Source organism: Salminus brasiliensis, chromosome 9 (assembly GCF_030463535.1).
Source record: "Salminus brasiliensis chromosome 9, fSalBra1.hap2, whole genome shotgun sequence".
In the NCBI taxonomy this organism is placed as follows: domain Eukaryota; kingdom Metazoa; phylum Chordata; class Actinopteri; order Characiformes; family Bryconidae; genus Salminus; species Salminus brasiliensis.
The window spans coordinates 42,511,122-42,531,610 of NC_132886.1; the positions used below are offsets into that span (position 1 = coordinate 42,511,122).

Sequence of the window (20,489 nt, forward strand, 5' to 3'; positions counted from 1 at the left end):
CGTGTTCCATCTACATTCCCAAGTATCCCCACTTGTACATATAACCCTCCTGACAGATCGAATGTAAATTAAACTTCGTAAATACCGATATATCCATTATTAAGAAGCCTATCAAAGTACGATGACCAAACGGAGCGAAAAAAGCGTATAAAAGACGCCATTTTTGTCCCAGTTATTATTATAATTCTTTTTTTTATTAATATTCGAATGTGTTTTCCACCACATCTGAAACTGTAACTATTCCAGTAGCTTGGTTTTGAATTGTGTTTTGTTTAATACTCCTTGTCTTTCTCTTCCAGGTCCCTTTCAACTATTTACACTTCAATACCTTCTTGCTGAAATTCCGCCTCATTCTGCTTGATGTATGTATATTTTTTCATTTTTATACCACAGTTACACTACGCATCTGATCAAGTCTTGTTACATCTACAATCTCAAGTATTCCTACTTGTAAATACGACCTCCCTGACAGATCGAATGTAAATTAAACTTCCTAAATACCGAAATATCCATTATTAAGAAGCCTATCAAAGTACGATGACCAAACGGAGCGAAAAAAGCGTATAAAAGACGCAATTCTTGCCCCAATTATTATTCTAATTATTTTTATATTAATATTCGAATGTGTTTTCCACCACATCTGAAACTGGAACTATACCAGTAGCTTGGTTTTAGGTTGTGTTTTGTAAATTCCTCCTTGTCTTTCTCTTCCAGGTCCCTTTCAACTATTTACACTTCAATACCTTCTCGCTGAGTTCCCGGCTCATTCTGCTTGATTTATTATATTTTATCATTTTTATACCACAGTTACACTTCACATCTGGTTAAGTCGTGTTCCATCTACATTCCCAAGTATCCCCACTTGTACACATGACCCTCCTGACAGATCGAATGTAAATTAAACTTCGTAAATACCGAAATATCCATTATTAAGAAGCCTATCAAAGTACGATGACCAAACGGAGCGAAAAAAGCGTATAAAAGACGCCATTTTTGCCCCAATTATTAATCTAATTATTTTATATTATTATTCGAATTTGTTTTCCACCACGTCTGAAACTGTAACTATTCCAGTAGCTTGGTTTTACGTTGTGTTTTGTTAAGTACGCCTTGTCGCTCTCTTCCAGGTTCCTTTTAACTATTTACACTTCACTACCTTCTCGCTGAGTTCCCGCCTCATTCTGCTTGATTTCTTACATTTTATCATTTTTATACCACAGTTACACTTCACATCTGGTCAAGTCGTGTTCCATCTACATTCCCAAGTATCTCCACTTGTACATATGACCCTCCTGACAGATCGAATGTAAATTAAACTTCGTAAATACCGAAATATCCATTATTAAGAAGCCTATCAACGTACGATGACCAAACGGAGCGAAAAAAGCGTATAAAAGACGCGATTTTTGTCCTAATTATTATTTTAATTATTTTTTATTAATATTCGAATGTGTTTTCCATCACATCTGAAACTGTAACTATTCCAGTAGCTTGGTTTTAAATTGTGTTTTGTTTATTACTCCTTGTCTTTCTCTTCCAGGTCCCTTTCAACTATTTACACTTCAATACCTTCTTGCTGAAATCCCGCCTCATTCTGCTTGATGTATGTATATTCTTTTCATTTTTATACCACAGTTACACTTCACATCTGGTCAAGTCGTGTTCCATCTACATTCCCAAGTATCCCCACTTGTACATATGACCCTCCTGACAGATCGAATGTAAATTAAACTTCGTAAATACCGATATATCCAATATTAAGAAGCCTATCAACGTACGATGACCAAACGGAGCGAAAAAAGCATATAAAAGACGCCATTTTTGTTCTCATTATTATTCTAATTATTTTTTATTAATATTCGAATGTGTTTACCGTCACATCTGAAACTGTAACTATTCCAGTAGCTTGGCTTTAGGTTGTGTTTTGTTAATTACTCCTTGTCTTTCTCCTCCAGTTCCCTTTTAACTACTTACACTTCAATACATTCTCACTGAGTTCCCGCCTCATTCTGCTTGATTTATTTCTATTTTATCATTTTTATACCACAGTTACACTTCAAATCTGGTCAAGTCGTGTTCCATCTACATTCCCCAGTATCCCCACTTGTACATATAACCCTCCTGACAGATCGAATGTAAATTAAACTTCATAAATACCGATATATCCAATATTAAGAAGCCTATCAAAGTACGATGACCAAACGGAGCGAAAAAAGCGAATAAAAGACGCCATTTTTGTCCCAGTTATTATTATAATTGTTTTTTATTAATTTTCGAATGTGTTTTCCATCACATCTGAAACTGTAACTATTCCAGTAGCTTTGTTTTAGGTTGTGTTTTGTTTATTACTCCTTCTCTTTCTCTTCCAGGTCCCTTTCAACTATTTACACTTCAATACCTTCTCACTGAGTTCCCGCCTCATTCTGCTTGAATTATTTATATTTTATCATTTTTATACCACAGTTACACTTCACATCTGGTCAAGTCGTGTTCCATCTACATTCCCGAGTGTCCCCACTTGTAAATATGACCTTCCTGACAGATCGAATGTAAATTAATCTTCCTAAATACCGAAATATCCATTATTAAGAAGCCTATCAAAGTACGATGACCAAACGGAGCGAAAAAAGCGTATAAAAGACGCCATTTTTGTCCTAATTATTATTATAATTATTTTTTATTAATATTCGAATGTGTTTTCCATCACATCTGAAACTGTAACTATTCCAGTAGCTTGGTTTTAAATTGTGTTTTGTTTATTACTCCTTGTCTTTCTCTTCCAGGTCCCTTTCAACTATTTACACTTAAATACCTTCTTGCTGAAATCCCGCCTCATTCTGCTTGATGTATGTATATTTTTTTCATTTTTATACCACAGTTACACTTCATATCTGGTCAAGTCGTGTTACATCTACAATCTCAAGTATTCCTACTTGTAAATACGACCTCCCTGACAGATCGAATGTAATTTAAACTTACTAAATAACGGCAAATCCATTATTAAGAAGCCTATCAAAGTACGATGACCAAACGGAGCGAAAAAAGCGTCTAAAAGACGACATTTTTGTCCCAATTATTATTCTAATTATTTTTATATTAATATTTGAACGTGTTTTACACGACATCTGAAACTGTAACTATGCCAGTAGCTTGGTTTTAGGTTGTGTTTTGTTAAGTAGTCCTTGTCGCTCTCTTCCAGGTTCCTTTTAACTATTTACACTTCACTACCTTCTCGCTGAGTTCCCGCCTCATTCTGCTTGATTTTATTTATATTTCATCATTTTTATACCACAGTTACACTTCACATCTGGTCAAGTCCTGTTCCATCTACATTCCCAAGTATCCCCACTTGTACATATGACCCTCCTGACAGATCGAATGTAAATTAAACTTCGTAAATACCGATATATCCAATATTAAGAAGCCTATCAACGTACGATGACCAAACGGAGCGAAAAAAGCGTACAAAAGACGCCATTTTTGTCCTAATTATTATTATAATTATTTTTTATTAATATTCGAATGTGTTTTCCGTCACATATGAAACTGTAACTATTCCAGTAGTTTGGTTTTAAGTTGTGTTTTGTTTATTACTCCTTCTCTTTCTCTTCCAGGTCCCTTTCAACTATTTACACTTCAATACCTTCTCGCTGAGTTCCAGTCTCATTCTGCTTGATTTATTTATATTTCATCATTTTTATACCACAGTTACACTTCACATCTGGTCAAGTCGTGTTCCATCTACATTCCCAAGTATCCCCACATGTACATATAACCCTCCTGACAGATCGAATGTAAATTAAACTTCGTAAATACCGAAATATCCATTACTAAGAAGCCTATCAAAGTACGATGACCAAACGGAGCGACAAAAGCGTATAAAAGATGCCATTTTTGTCCTAATTATTATTTAAATTATTTTTTATTAATATTCGAATGTGTTTTCCATCACATCTGAAACTGTAACTATTCCAGTAGCTTGGTTTTAAATTGTGTTTTGTTTTTTACTCCTTGTCTTTCTCTTCCAGGTCCCTTTCAACTATTTACACTTAAATACCTTCTTGCTGAAATCCCGCCTCATTCTGCTTGATGTATGTATATTTTTTTCATTTTTATACCACAGTTACACTTCATATCTGGTCAAGTCGTGTTACATCTACAATCTCAAGTATTCCTACTTGTAAATACGACCTCCCTGACAGATCAATGTAATTTAAACTTACTAAATAACGATAAATCCATTATTAAGAATCCTATCAAAGTACGATGACCAAACGGAGCGAAAAAAGCGTCTAAAAGACGACATTTTTGTCCCAATTATTATTCTAATTATTTTTATATTAATATTCGAATGTGTTTTACACCACATCTGAAACTGTAACTATGCCAGTAGCTTGGTTTTAGGTTGTGTTTTGTTAAGTACTCCTTGTCGCTCTCTTCCAGGTTCCTTTTAACTATTTACACTTCACTACCTTCTCGCTGAGTTCCCGCCTCATTCTGCTTGATTTATTTCTATTTTATCATTTTTATACCACAGTTACACTTCAAATCTGGTCAAGTCGTGTTCCATCTACATTCCCCAGTATCCCCACTTGTACATATAACCCTCCTGACAGATCGAATGTAAATTAAACTTCATAAATACCGATATATCCAATATTAAGAAGCCTATCAAAGTACGATGACCAAACGGAGCGAAAAAAGCGAATAAAAGACGCCATTTTTGTCCCAGTTATTATTATAATTGTTTTTTATTAATTTTCGAATGTGTTTTCCATCACATCTGAAACTGTAACTATTCCAGTAGCTTTGTTTTAGGTTGTGTTTTGTTTATTACTCCTTCTCTTTCTCTTCCAGGTCCCTTTCAACTATTTACACTTCAATACCTTCTCACTGAGTTCCCGCCTCATTCTGCTTGAATTATTTATATTTTATCATTTTTATACCACAGTTACACTTCACATCTGGTCAAGTCGTGTTCCATCTACATTCCCGAGTGTCCCCACTTGTAAATATGACCTTCCTGACAGATCGAATGTAAATTAATCTTCCTAAATACCGAAATATCCATTATTAAGAAGCCTATCAAAGTACGATGACCAAACGGAGCGAAAAAAGCGTATAAAAGACGCCATTTTTGTCCTAATTATTATTATAATTATTTTTTATTAATATTCGAATGTGTTTTCCATCACATCTGAAACTGTAACTATTCCAGTAGCTTGGTTTTAAATTGTGTTTTGTTTATTACTCCTTGTCTTTCTCTTCCAGGTCCCTTTCAACTATTTACACTTAAATACCTTCTTGCTGAAATCCCGCCTCATTCTGCTTGATGTATGTATATTTTTTTCATTTTTATACCACAGTTACACTTCATATCTGGTCAAGTCGTGTTACATCTACAATCTCAAGTATTCCTACTTGTAAATACGACCTCCCTGACAGATCGAATGTAATTTAAACTTACTAAATAACGGCAAATCCATTATTAAGAAGCCTATCAAAGTACGATGACCAAACGGAGCGAAAAAAGCGTCTAAAAGACGACATTTTTGTCCCAATTATTATTCTAATTATTTTTATATTAATATTTGAACGTGTTTTACACGACATCTGAAACTGTAACTATGCCAGTAGCTTGGTTTTAGGTTGTGTTTTGTTAAGTAGTCCTTGTCGCTCTCTTCCAGGTTCCTTTTAACTATTTACACTTCACTACCTTCTCGCTGAGTTCCCGCCTCATTCTGCTTGATTTTATTTATATTTCATCATTTTTATACCACAGTTACACTTCACATCTGGTCAAGTCGTGTTCCATCTACATTCCCAAGTATCCCCACTTGTACATATGACCCTCCTGACAGATCGAATGTAAATTAAACTTCGTAAATACCGATATATCCAATATTAAGAAGCCTATCAACGTACGATGACCAAACGGAGCGAAAAAAGCGTACAAAAGACGCCATTTTTGTCCTAATTATTATTATAATTATTTTTTATTAATATTCGAATGTGTTTTCCGTCACATATGAAACTGTAACTATTCCAGTAGTTTGGTTTTAAGTTGTGTTTTGTTTATTACTCCTTCTCTTTCTCTTCCAGGTCCCTTTCAACTATTTACACTTCAATACCTTCTCGCTGAGTTCCAGTCTCATTCTGCTTGATTTATTTATATTTCATCATTTTTATACCACAGTTACACTTCACATCTGGTCAAGTCGTGTTCCATCTACATTCCCAAGTATCCCCACATGTACATATAACCCTCCTGACAGATCGAATGTAAATTAAACTTCGTAAATACCGAAATATCCATTACTAAGAAGCCTATCAAAGTACGATGACCAAACGGAGCGACAAAAGCGTATAAAAGATGCCATTTTTGTCCTAATTATTATTTAAATTATTTTTTATTAATATTCGAATGTGTTTTCCATCACATCTGAAACTGTAACTATTCCAGTAGCTTGGTTTTAAATTGTGTTTTGTTTTTTACTCCTTGTCTTTCTCTTCCAGGTCCCTTTCAACTATTTACACTTAAATACCTTCTTGCTGAAATCCCGCCTCATTCTGCTTGATGTATGTATATTTTTTTCATTTTTATACCACAGTGACACTTCATATCTGGTCAAGTCCTGTTACATCTACAATCTCAAGTATTCCTACTTGTAAATACGACCTCCCTGACAGATCGAATGTAATTTAAACTTACTAAATAACGACAAATCCATTATTAAGAAGCCTATCAAAGTACAATGACCAAACGGAGCGAAAAAAGCTTCTAAAAGACGACATTTTTGTCCCAATTATTATTCTAATTATTTTTATTTTAATGTTCGAATGTGTTTTACACCACATCTGAAACTGTAACTATGCCAGTAGCTTGGTTTTAGGTTGTGTTTTGTTAAGTAGTCCTTGTCGCTCTCTTCCAGGTTCCTTTTAACTATTTACACTTCACTACCTCCTCGCTGAGTTCCCGCCTCATTCTTCTTGATTTCTTACATTTTATCATTTTATACCAGAGTTACACTTCACATCTGGTCAAGTCGTGTTCCATCTACATTCCCGAGTGTCCCCACTTGTAAACATGACCTTCCTGACAGATCGAATGTAAATTAATCTTCCAAAATACCGAAATATGCATTATTAAGAAGCCTATCAAAGTACGATGACGAAACGGATCGAAAAAAGCGTATAAAAGACGCCATTTTTGTCCCAATTATTAATCTAATTATTTTATATTGTTATTCCAATGTGTTTTCCACCACGTCTGAAACTGTTACCATTCCAGTAGCTTGGTTTTAAGTTGTGTTTTGTTTATTACTCCTTCTCTTTCTCTTCCAGGTCCCTTTCAACTATTTACACTTCAATACCTTCTTGCTGAAATTCCGCCTCATTCTGCTTGATGTATGTATATTTTTTTCATTTTTATACCACAGTTACACTTCACATCTGGTCAAGTCCTGTTACATCTACAATCCCAAGTATTCCTACTTGTAAATACGACCTCCCTGACAGATCGAATGTAATTTAAACTTACTAAATAAGGACAAATCCATTATTAAGAAGCCTATCAACGTACGATGACGAAACGGATCGAAAAAAGCGTATAAAAGACGCCATTTTTGTCCCAATTATTAATCTAATTATTTTATATTAATATTCGAATGTGTTTTCCATCACATCTGAAACTGTAACTATTCCAGTAGCTTGGTTTTAAATTGTGTTTTGTTTTTTACTCCTTGTCTTTCTCTTCCAGGTCCCTTTCAACTATTTACACTTCAATACCTTCTTGCTGAAATCCCGCCTCATTCTGCTTGATGTATGTATATTTTTTTCATTTTTATACCACAGTGACACTTCATATCTGGTCAAGTCCTGTTACATCTACAATCTCAAGTATTCCTACTTGTAAATACGACCTCCCTGACAGATCGAATGTAATTTAAACTTACTAAATAACGACAAATCCATTATTAAGAAGCCTATCAAAGTACAATGACCAAACGGAGCGAAAAAAGCGTCTAAAAGACGACATTTTTGTCCCAATTATTATTCTAATTATTTTTATATTAATGTTCGAATGTGTTTTACACCACATCTGAAACTGTAACTATGCCAGTAGCTTGGTTTTAGGTTGTGTTTTGTTAAGTAGTCCTTGTCGCTCTCTTCCAGGTTCCTTTTAACTATTTACACTTCACTACCTTCTCGCTGAGTTCCCGCCTCATTCTTCTTGATTTCTTACATTTTATCATTTTATACCAGAGTTACACTTCACATCTGGTCAAGTCGTGTTCCATCTACATTCCCGAGTGTCCCCACTTGTAAACATGACCTTCCTGACAGATCGAATGTAAATTAATCTCCCAAAATACCGAAATATGCATTATTAAGAAGCCTATCAAAGTACGATGACCAAACGGAGCGAAAAAAGCGTATAAAAGACGCCATTTTTGTCCTAATTATTATTATAATTATTTTTTATTAATATTCGAATGTGTTTTCCATCACATCTGAAACTGTAACTATTCCAGTAGCTTGGTTTTAAGTTGTGTTTTGTTTATTACTCCTTCTCTTTCTCTTCCAGGTCCCTTTCAACTATTTACACTTCAATACCTTCTTGCTGAAATTCCGCCTCATTCTGCTTGATGTATGTATATTTTTTTCATTTTTATACCACAGTTACACTTTACATCTGGTCAAGTCATGTTACATCTACAATCCCAAGTATTCCTACTTGTAAATACGACCTCCCTGACAGATCGAATGTAATTTAAACTTACTAAATAACGACAAATCCATTATTAAGAAGCCTATCAACGTACGATGACGAAACGGATCGAAAAAAGCGTATAAAAGACGCCATTTTTGTCCCAATTATTAATCTAATTATTTTATATTGTTATTCCAATGTGTTTTCCACCACGTCTGAAACTGTTACCATTCCAGTAGCTTGGTTTTAAATTGTGTTTTGTTAAGTACTCCTTGTCGCTCTCTTCCGGGTCCCTTTTAACTATTTACACTTCACTACCTTCTCGTTGAGTCCAAGTCTCATTCTGCTTGATTTATTTATATTTCATCATTTTTATACCACAGTTACACTTCACATCTGGTCAAGTCGTGTTCCATCTACATTCCCAAGTATCCCCACTTGTACATATGACCCTCCTGACAGATCGAATGTAAATTAAACTTCGTAAATACCGATATATCCAATATTAAGAAGCCTATCAACGTACGATGACCAAACGGAACGAAAAAAAGCGTATAAAAGACGCCATTTTTGTTCTCATTATTATTCTAATTATTTTTTATTAATATTCGAATGTGTTTACCGTCACATCTGAAACTGTAACTATTCCAGTAGCTTGGCTTTAGGTTGTGTTTTGTTTATTACTCCTTCTCTTTCTCTTCCAGGTCCCTTTCAACTATTTACACTTCAATACCTTCTCACTGAGTTCCCGCCTCATTCTGCTTGAATTATTTATATTTTATCATTTTTATACCACAGTTACACTTCACATCTGGTCAAGTCGTGTTCCATCTACATTCCCAAGTATCTCCACTTGTACATATGACCCTCCTGACAGATCGAATGTAAATTAAACTTCGTAAATACCGAAATATCCATTATTAAGAAGCCTATCAACGTACGATGACCAAACGGAGCGAAAAAAGCGTATAAAAGACGCGATTTTTGTCCTAATTATTATTTTAATTATTTTTTATTAATATTCGAATGTGTTTTCCATCACATCTGAAACTGTAACTATTCCAGTAGCTTGGTTTTAAATTGTGTTTTGTTTATTACTCCTTGTCTTTCTCTTCCAGGTCCCTTTCAACTATTTACACTTCAATACCTTCTTGCTGAAATCCCGCCTCATTCTGCTTGATGTATGTATATTCTTTTCATTTTTATACCACAGTTACACTTCACATCTGGTCAAGTCGTGTTCCATCTACATTCCCAAGTATCCCCACTTGTACATATGACCCTCCTGACAGATCGAATGTAAATTAAACTTCGTAAATACCGATATATCCAATATTAAGAAGCCTATCAACGTACGATGACCAAACGGAGCGAAAAAAGCACATAAAAGACGCCATTTTTGTTCTCATTATTATTCTAATTATTTTTTATTAATATTCGAATGTGTTTACCGTCACATCTGAAACTGTAACTATTCCAGTAGCTTGGCTTTAGGTTGTGTTTTGTTAATTACTCCTTGTCTTTCTCCTCCAGTTCCCTTTTAACTACTTACACTTCAATACATTCTCACTGAGTTCCCGCCTCATTCTGCTTGATTTATTTCTATTTTATCATTTTTATACCACAGTTACACTTCAAATCTGGTCAAGTCGTGTTCCATCTACATTCCCCAGTATCCCCACTTGTACATATAACCCTCCTGACAGATCGAATGTAAATTAAACTTCATAAATACCGATATATCCAATATTAAGAAGCCTATCAAAGTACGATGACCAAACGGAGCGAAAAAAGCGAATAAAAGACGCCATTTTTGTCCCAGTTATTATTATAATTGTTTTTTTATTAATTTTCGAATGTGTTTTCCATCACATCTGAAACTGTAACTATTCCAGTAGCTTTGTTTTAGGTTGTGTTTTGTTTATTACTCCTTCTCTTTCTCTTCCAGGTCCCTTTCAACTATTTACACTTCAATACCTTCTCACTGAGTTCCCGCCTCATTCTGCTTGAATTATTTATATTTTATCATTTTTATACCACAGTTACACTTCACATCTGGTCAAGTCGTGTTCCATCTACATTCCCGAGTGTCCCCACTTGTAAATATGACCTTCCTGACAGATCGAATGTAAATTAATCTTCCTAAATACCGAAATATCCATTATTAAGAAGCCTATCAAAGTACGATGACCAAACGGAGCGAAAAAAGCGTATAAAAGACGCCATTTTTGTCCTAATTATTATTATAATTATTTTTTATTAATATTCGAATGTGTTTTCCATCACATCTGAAACTGTAACTATTCCAGTAGCTTGGTTTTAAATTGTGTTTTGTTTATTACTCCTTGTCTTTCTCTTCCAGGTCCCTTTCAACCATTTACACTTAAATACCTTCTTGCTGAAATCCCGCCTCATTCTGCTTGATGTATGTATATTTTTTTCATTTTTATACCACAGTTACACTTCATATCTGGTCAAGTCGTGTTACATCTACAATCTCAAGTATTCCTACTTGTAAATACGACCTCCCTGACAGATCGAATGTAATTTAAACTTACTAAATAACGGCAAATCCATTATTAAGAAGCCTATCAAAGTACGATGACCAAACGGAGCGAAAAAAGCGTCTAAAAGACGACATTTTTGTCCCAATTATTATTCTAATTATTTTTATATTAATATTTGAACGTGTTTTACACGACATCTGAAACTGTAACTATGCCAGTAGCTTGGTTTTAGGTTGTGTTTTGTTAAGTAGTCCTTGTCGCTCTCTTCCAGGTTCCTTTTAACTATTTACACTTCACTACCTTCTCGCTGAGTTCCCGCCTCATTCTGCTTGATTTTATTTATATTTCATCATTTTTATACCACAGTTACACTTCACATCTGGTCAAGTCCTGTTCCATCTACATTCCCAAGTATCCCCACTTGTACATATGACCCTCCTGACAGATCGAATGTAAATTAAACTTCGTAAATACCGATATATCCAATATTAAGAAGCCTATCAACGTACGATGACCAAACGGAGCGAAAAAAGCGTACAAAAGACGCCATTTTTGTCCTAATTATTATTATAATTATTTTTTATTAATATTCGAATGTGTTTTCCGTCACATATGAAACTGTAACTATTCCAGTAGTTTGGTTTTAAGTTGTGTTTTGTTTATTACTCCTTCTCTTTCTCTTCCAGGTCCCTTTCAACTATTTACACTTCAATACCTTCTCGCTGAGTTCCAGTCTCATTCTGCTTGATTTATTTATATTTCATCATTTTTATACCACAGTTACACTTCACATCTGGTCAAGTCGTGTTCCATCTACATTCCCAAGTATCCCCACATGTACATATAACCCTCCTGACAGATCGAATGTAAATTAAACTTCGTAAATACCGAAATATCCATTACTAAGAAGCCTATCAAAGTACGATGACCAAACGGAGCGACAAAAGCGTATAAAAGATGCCATTTTTGTCCTAATTATTATTTAAATTATTTTTTATTAATATTCGAATGTGTTTTCCATCACATCTGAAACTGTAACTATTCCAGTAGCTTGGTTTTAAATTGTGTTTTGTTTTTTACTCCTTGTCTTTCTCTTCCAGGTCCCTTTCAACTATTTACACTTAAATACCTTCTTGCTGAAATCCCGCCTCATTCTGCTTGATGTATGTATATTTTTTTCATTTTTATACCACAGTTACACTTCATATCTGGTCAAGTCGTGTTACATCTACAATCTCAAGTATTCCTACTTGTAAATACGACCTCCCTGACAGATCAATGTAATTTAAACTTACTAAATAACGATAAATCCATTATTAAGAATCCTATCAAAGTACGATGACCAAACGGAGCGAAAAAAGCGTCTAAAAGACGACATTTTTGTCCCAATTATTATTCTAATTATTTTTATATTAATATTCGAATGTGTTTTACACCACATCTGAAACTGTAACTATGCCAGTAGCTTGGTTTTAGGTTGTGTTTTGTTAAGTACTCCTTGTCGCTCTCTTCCAGGTTCCTTTTAACTATTTACACTTCACTACCTTCTCGCTGAGTTCCCGCCTCATTCTGCTTGATTTCTTACATTTTATCATTTTTATACCACAGTTACACTTCACATCTGGTCAAGTCGTGTTCCATCTACATTCCCAAGTATCTCCACTTGTACATATGACCCTCCTGACAGATCGAATGTAAATTAAACTTCGTAAATACCGAAATATCCATTATTAAGAAGCCTATCAACGTACGATGACCAAACGGAGCGAAAAAAGCGTATAAAAGACGCGATTTTTGTCCTAATTATTATTTTAATTATTTTTTATTAATATTCGAATGTGTTTTCCATCACATCTGAAACTGTAACTATTCCAGTAGCTTGGTTTTAAATTGTGTTTTGTTTATTACTCCTTGTCTTTCTCTTCCAGGTCCCTTTCAACTATTTACACTTCAATACCTTCTTGCTGAAATCCCGCCTCATTCTGCTTGATGTATGTATATTCTTTTCATTTTTATACCACAGTTACACTTCACATCTGGTCAAGTCGTGTTCCATCTACATTCCCAAGTATCCCCACTTGTACATATGACCCTCCTGACAGATCGAATGTAAATTAAACTTCGTAAATACCGATATATCCAATATTAAGAAGCCTATCAACGTACGATGACCAAACGGAGCGAAAAAAGCATATAAAAGACGCCATTTTTGTTCTCATTATTATTCTAATTATTTTTTATTAATATTCGAATGTGTTTACCGTCACATCTGAAACTGTAACTATTCCAGTAGCTTGGCTTTAGGTTGTGTTTTGTTAATTACTCCTTGTCTTTCTCCTCCAGTTCCCTTTTAACTACTTACACTTCAATACATTCTCACTGAGTTCCCGCCTCATTCTGCTTGATTTATTTCTATTTTATCATTTTTATACCACAGTTACACTTCAAATCTGGTCAAGTCGTGTTCCATCTACATTCCCCAGTATCCCCACTTGTACATATAACCCTCCTGACAGATCGAATGTAAATTAAACTTCATAAATACCGATATATCCAATATTAAGAAGCCTATCAAAGTACGATGACCAAACGGAGCGAAAAAAGCGAATAAAAGACGCCATTTTTGTCCCAGTTATTATTATAATTGTTTTTTATGAATTTTCGAATGTGTTTTCCATCACATCTGAAACTGTAACTATTCCAGTAGCTTTGTTTTAGGTTGTGTTTTGTTTATTACTCCTTCTCTTTCTCTTCCAGGTCCCTTTCAACTATTTACACTTCAATACCTTCTCACTGAGTTCCCGCCTCATTCTGCTTGAATTATTTATATTTTATCATTTTTATACCACAGTTACACTTCACATCTGGTCAAGTCGTGTTCCATCTACATTCCCGAGTGTCCCCACTTGTAAATATGACCTTCCTGACAGATCGAATGTAAATTAATCTTCCTAAATACCGAAATATCCATTATTAAGAAGCCTATCAAAGTACGATGACCAAACGGAGCGAAAAAAGCGTATAAAAGACGCCATTTTTGTCCTAATTATTATTATAATTATTTTTTATTAATATTCGAATGTGTTTTCCATCACATCTGAAACTGTAACTATTCCAGTAGCTTGGTTTTAAATTGTGTTTTGTTTATTACTCCTTGTCTTTCTCTTCCAGGTCCCTTTCAACTATTTACACTTAAATACCTTCTTGCTGAAATCCCGCCTCATTCTGCTTGATGTATGTATATTTTTTTCATTTTTATACCACAGTTACACTTCATATCTGGTCAAGTCGTGTTACATCTACAATCTCAAGTATTCCTACTTGTAAATACGACCTCCCTGACAGATCGAATGTAATTTAAACTTACTAAATAACGGCAAATCCATTATTAAGAAGCCTATCAAAGTACGATGACCAAACGGAGCGAAAAAAGCGTCTAAAAGACGACATTTTTGTCCCAATTATTATTCTAATTATTTTTATATTAATATTTGAACGTGTTTTACACGACATCTGAAACTGTAACTATGCCAGTAGCTTGGTTTTAGGTTGTGTTTTGTTAAGTAGTCCTTGTCGCTCTCTTCCAGGTTCCTTTTAACTATTTACACTTCACTACCTTCTCGCTGAGTTCCCGCCTCATTCTGCTTGATTTTATTTATATTTCATCATTTTTATACCACAGTTACACTTCACATCTGGTCAAGTCGTGTTCCATCTACATTCCCAAGTATCCCCACTTGTACATATGACCCTCCTGACAGATCGAATGTAAATTAAACTTCGTAAATACCGATATATCCAATATTAAGAAGCCTATCAACGTACGATGACCAAACGGAGCGAAAAAAGCGTACAAAAGACGCCATTTTTGTCCTAATTATTATTATAATTATTTTTTATTAATATTCGAATGTGTTTTCCGTCACATATGAAACTGTAACTATTCCAGTAGTTTGGTTTTAAGTTGTGTTTTGTTTATTACTCCTTCTCTTTCTCTTCCAGGTCCCTTTCAACTATTTACACTTCAATACCTTCTCGCTGAGTTCCAGTCTCATTCTGCTTGATTTATTTATATTTCATCATTTTTATACCACAGTTACACTTCACATCTGGTCAAGTCGTGTTCCATCTACATTCCCAAGTATCCCCACATGTACATATAACCCTCCTGACAGATCGAATGTAAATTAAACTTCGTAAATACCGAAATATCCATTACTAAGAAGCCTATCAAAGTACGATGACCAAACGGAGCGACAAAAGCGTATAAAAGATGCCATTTTTGTCCTAATTATTATTTAAATTATTTTTTATTAATATTCGAATGTGTTTTCCATCACATCTGAAACTGTAACTATTCCAGTAGCTTGGTTTTAAATTGTGTTTTGTTTTTTACTCCTTGTCTTTCTCTTCCAGGTCCCTTTCAACTATTTACACTTAAATACCTTCTTGCTGAAATCCCGCCTCATTCTGCTTGATGTATGTATATTTTTTTCATTTTTATACCACAGTGACACTTCATATCTGGTCAAGTCCTGTTACATCTACAATCTCAAGTATTCCTACTTGTAAATACGACCTCCCTGACAGATCGAATGTAATTTAAACTTACTAAATAACGACAAATCCATTATTAAGAAGCCTATCAAAGTACAATGACCAAACGGAGCGAAAAAAGCTTCTAAAAGACGACATTTTTGTCCCAATTATTATTCTAATTATTTTTATTTTAATGTTCGAATGTGTTTTACACCACATCTGAAACTGTAACTATGCCAGTAGCTTGGTTTTAGGTTGTGTTTTGTTAAGTAGTCCTTGTCGCTCTCTTCCAGGTTCCTTTTAACTATTTACACTTCACTACCTCCTCGCTGAGTTCCCGCCTCATTCTTCTTGATTTCTTACATTTTATCATTTTATACCAGAGTTACACTTCACATCTGGTCAAGTCGTGTTCCATCTACATTCCCGAGTGTCCCCACTTGTAAACATGACCTTCCTGACAGATCGAATGTAAATTAATCTTCCAAAATACCGAAATATGCATTATTAAGAAGCCTATCAAAGTACGATGACGAAACGGATCGAAAAAAGCGTATAAAAGACGCCATTTTTGTCCCAATTATTAATCTAATTATTTTATATTGTTATTCCAATGTGTTTTCCACCACGTCTGAAACTGTTACCATTCCAGTAGCTTGGTTTTAAGTTGTGTTTTGTTTATTACTCCTTCTCTTTCTCTTCCAGGTCCCTTTCAACTATTTACACTTCAATACCTTCTTGCTGAAATTCCGCCTCATTCTGCTTGATGTATGTATATTTTTTTCATTTTTATACCACAGTTACACTTCACATCTGGTCAAGTCCTGTTACATCTACAATCCCAAGTATTCCTACTTGTAAATACGACCTCCCTGACAGATCGAATGTAATTTAAACTTACTAAATAAGGACAAATCCATTATTAAGAAGCCTATCAACGTACGATGACGAAACGGATCGAAAAAAGCGTATAAAAGACGCCATGTTTGTCCCAATTATTAATCTAATTATTTTATATTGTTATTCCAATGTGTTTTCCACCACGTCTGAAACTGTTACCATTCCAGTAGCTTGGTTTTAAATTGTGTTTTGTTAAGTACTCCTTGTCGCTCTCTTCCGGGTCCCTTTTAACTATTTACACTTCACTACCTTCTCGTTGAGTCCAAGTCTCATTCTGCTTGATTTATTTATATTTCATCATTTTTATACCACAGTTACACTTCACATCTGGTCAAGTCGTGTTCCATCTACATTCCCAAGTATCCCCACTTGTACATATGACCCTCCTGACAGATCGAATGTAAATTAAACTTCGTAAATACCGATATATCCAATATTAAGAAGCCTATCAACGTACGATGACCAAACGGAGCGAAAAAAGCGTATAAAAGACGCCATTTTTGTTCTCATTATTATTCTAATTATTTTTTATTAATATTCGAATGTGTTTACCGTCACATCTGAAACTGTAACTATTCCAGTAGCTTGGCTTTAGGTTGTGTTTTGTTAATTACTCCTTGTCTTTCTCCTCCAGTTCCCTTTTAACTACTTACACTTCAATACATTCTCACTGAGTTCCCGCCTCATTCTGCTTGATTTATTTATATTTTATCATTTTTATACCACAGTTACACTTCACATCTGGTCAAGTCGATTTCCATCTACATTCCCCAGTATCCCCACTTGTACATATAACCCTCCTGACAGATCGAATGTAAATTAAACTTCGTAAATACCGATATATCCAATATTAAGAAGCCTATCAAAGTACGATGACCAAACGGAGCGAAAAAAGCAAATAAAAGACGCCATTTTTGCCCCAGTTATTATTATAATTGTTTTTTATTAATTTTCGAATGTGTTTTCCATCACATCTGAAACTGTAACTATTCCAGTAGCTTGGTTTTAAGTTGTGTTTTGTTTATTACTCCTTCTCTTTCTCTTCCAGGTCCCTTTCAACTATTTACACTTCAATACCTTCTTGCTCAAATTCCGCCTCATTCTGCTTGATGTATGTATATTTTTTTCAATTTTATACCACAGTTACACTTCACATCTGGTCAAGTCCTGTTACATCTACAATCCCAAGTATTCCTACTTGTAAATACGACCTCCGTGACAGATCGAATGTAATTTAAACTTACTAAATAACGACAAATCCATTATTAAGAAGCCTATCAACGTACGATGACGAAACGGATCGAAAAAAGCGTATAAAAGATGCCATTTTTGTCCTAATTATTATTTAAATTATTTTTTATTAATATTCGAATGTGTTTTCCATCACATCTGAAACTGTAACTATTCCAGTAGCTTGGTTTTAAATTGTGTTTTGTTTTTTACTCCTTGTCTTTCTCTTCCAGGTCCCTTTCAACTATTTACACTTCAATACCTTCTTGCTGAAATCCCGCCTCATTCTGCTTGATGTATGTATATTTTTTTCATTTTTATACCACAGTGACACTTCATATCTGGTCAAGTCCTGTTACATCTACAATCTCAAGTATTCCTACTTGTAAATACGACCTCCCTGACAGATCGAATGTAATTTAAACTTACTAAATAACGACAAATCCATTATTAAGAAGCCTATCAAAGTACAATGACCAAACGGAGCGAAAAAAGCGTCTAAAAGACGACATTTTTGTCCCAATTATTATTCTAATTATTTTTATATTAATGTTCGAATGTGTTTTACACCACATCTGAAACTGTAACTATGCCAGTAGCTTGGTTTTAGGTTGTGTTTTGTTAAGTAGTCCTTGTCGCTCTCTTCCAGGTTCCTTTTAACTATTTACACTTCACTACCTTCTCGCTGAGTTCCCGCCTCATTCTTCTTGATTTCTTACATTTTATCATTTTATACCAGAGTTACACTTCACATCTGGTCAAGTCGTGTTCCATCTACATTCCCGAGTGTCCCCACTTGTAAACATGACCTTCCTGACAGATCGAATGTAAATTAATCTTCCAAAATACCGAAATATGCATTATTAAGAAGCCTATCAAAGTACGATGACCAAACGGAGCGAAAAAAGCGTATAAAAGACGCCATTTTTGTCCTAATTATTATTATAATTATTTTTTATTAATATTCGAATGTGTTTTCCATCACATCTGAAACTGTAACTATTCCAGTAGCTTGGTTTTAAGTTGTGTTTTGTTTATTACTCCTTCTCTTTCTCTTCCAGGTCCCTTTCAACTATTTACACTTCAATACCTTCTTGCTGAAATTCCGCCTCATTCTGCTTGATGTATGTATATTTTTTTCATTTTTATACCACAGTTACACTTCACATCTGGTCAAGTCATGTTACATCTACAATCCCAAGTATTCCTACTTGTAAATACGACCTCCCTGACAGATCGAATGTAATTTAAACTTACTAAATAACGACAAATCCATTATTAAGAAGCCTATCAACGTACGATGACGAAACGGATCGAAAAAAGCGTATAAAAGACGCCATTTTTGTCCCAATTATTAATCTAATTATTTTATATTGTTATTCCAATGTGTTTTCCACCACGTCTGAAACTGTTACCATTCCAGTAGCTTGGTTTTAAATTGTGTTTTGTTAAGTACTCCTTGTCGCTCTCTTCCGGGTCCCTTTTAACTATTTACACTTCACTACCTTCTCGTTGAGTCCAAGTCTCATTCTGCTTGATTTATTTATATTTCATCATTTTTATACCACAGTTACACTTCACATCTGGTCAAGTCGTGTTCCATCTACATTCCCAAGTATCCCCACTTGTACATATGACCCTCCTGACAGATCGAATCTAAATTAAACTTCGTAAATACCGATATATCCAATATTAAGAAGCCTATCAACGTACGATGACCAAACGGAGCGAAAAAAGCGTATAAAAGACGCCATTTTTGTTCTCATTATTATTCTAATTATTTTTTATTAATATTCGAATGTGTTTACCGTCACATCTGAAACTGTAACTATTCCAGTAGCTTGGCTTTAGGTTGTGTTTTGTTTATTACTCCTTCTCTTTCTCTTCCAGGTCCCTTTCAACTATTTACACTTCAATACCTTCTCACTGAGTTCCCGCCTCATTCTGCTTGAATTATTTATATTTTATCATTTTTATACCACAGTTACACTTCACATCTGGTCAAGTCGTGTTCCATCTACATTCCCGAGTGTCCCCACTTGTAAATATGACCTTCCTGACAGATCGAATGTAAATTAATCTTCCTAAATACCGAAATATCCATTATTAAGAAACCTATCAAAGTACGATGACCAAACGGAGCGAAAAAAGCGTATAAAAGACGCCATTTTTGTCCTAATTATTATTATAATTATTTTTTATTAATATTCGAATGTGTTTTCCATCACATCTGAAACTGTAACTATTCCAGTAGCTTGGTTTTAAGTTGTGTTTTGTTTATTACTCCTTCTCTTTCTCTTCCAGGTCCCTTTCAACTATTTACATTTCAATACCTTCTTGCTGAAATTCCGCCTCATTCTGCTTGATGTATGTATATTTTTTTCATTTTTATACCACAGTTGCACTTCACATCTGGTCAAGTCGTGTTACATCTATGATCCCAAGTATTCCTACTTGTAAATACGACCTCCCTGACAGATCGAATGTAATTTAAACTTACTAAATAACGACAAATCCATTATTAAGAAGCCTATCAACATACGATGACCAAACGGAGCGAAAAAAGCGTATAAAAAAGACGCCAATTTGTCCCAATTATT

General features: G+C 34.5%; 1 protein-coding gene across 1 annotated transcript in view; it reads left to right on the top strand.

Annotated features, from left to right (window-relative positions):
• LOC140562820 (uncharacterized) overlaps positions 1-20,489 on the top strand; it is a 104,584-nt gene that overhangs the window by 74,326 nt on the left and 9,769 nt on the right. The window contains exons 4-8 of the mRNA XM_072688675.1: positions 300-362; positions 7,345-7,407; positions 8,588-8,650; positions 16,465-16,527; positions 18,951-19,013. Coding sequence (XP_072544776.1) covers positions 300-362; positions 7,345-7,407; positions 8,588-8,650; positions 16,465-16,527; positions 18,951-19,013 — 315 coding nt within the window. The remainder of the gene's footprint in view (positions 1-299; positions 363-7,344; positions 7,408-8,587; positions 8,651-16,464; positions 16,528-18,950; positions 19,014-20,489) is intronic.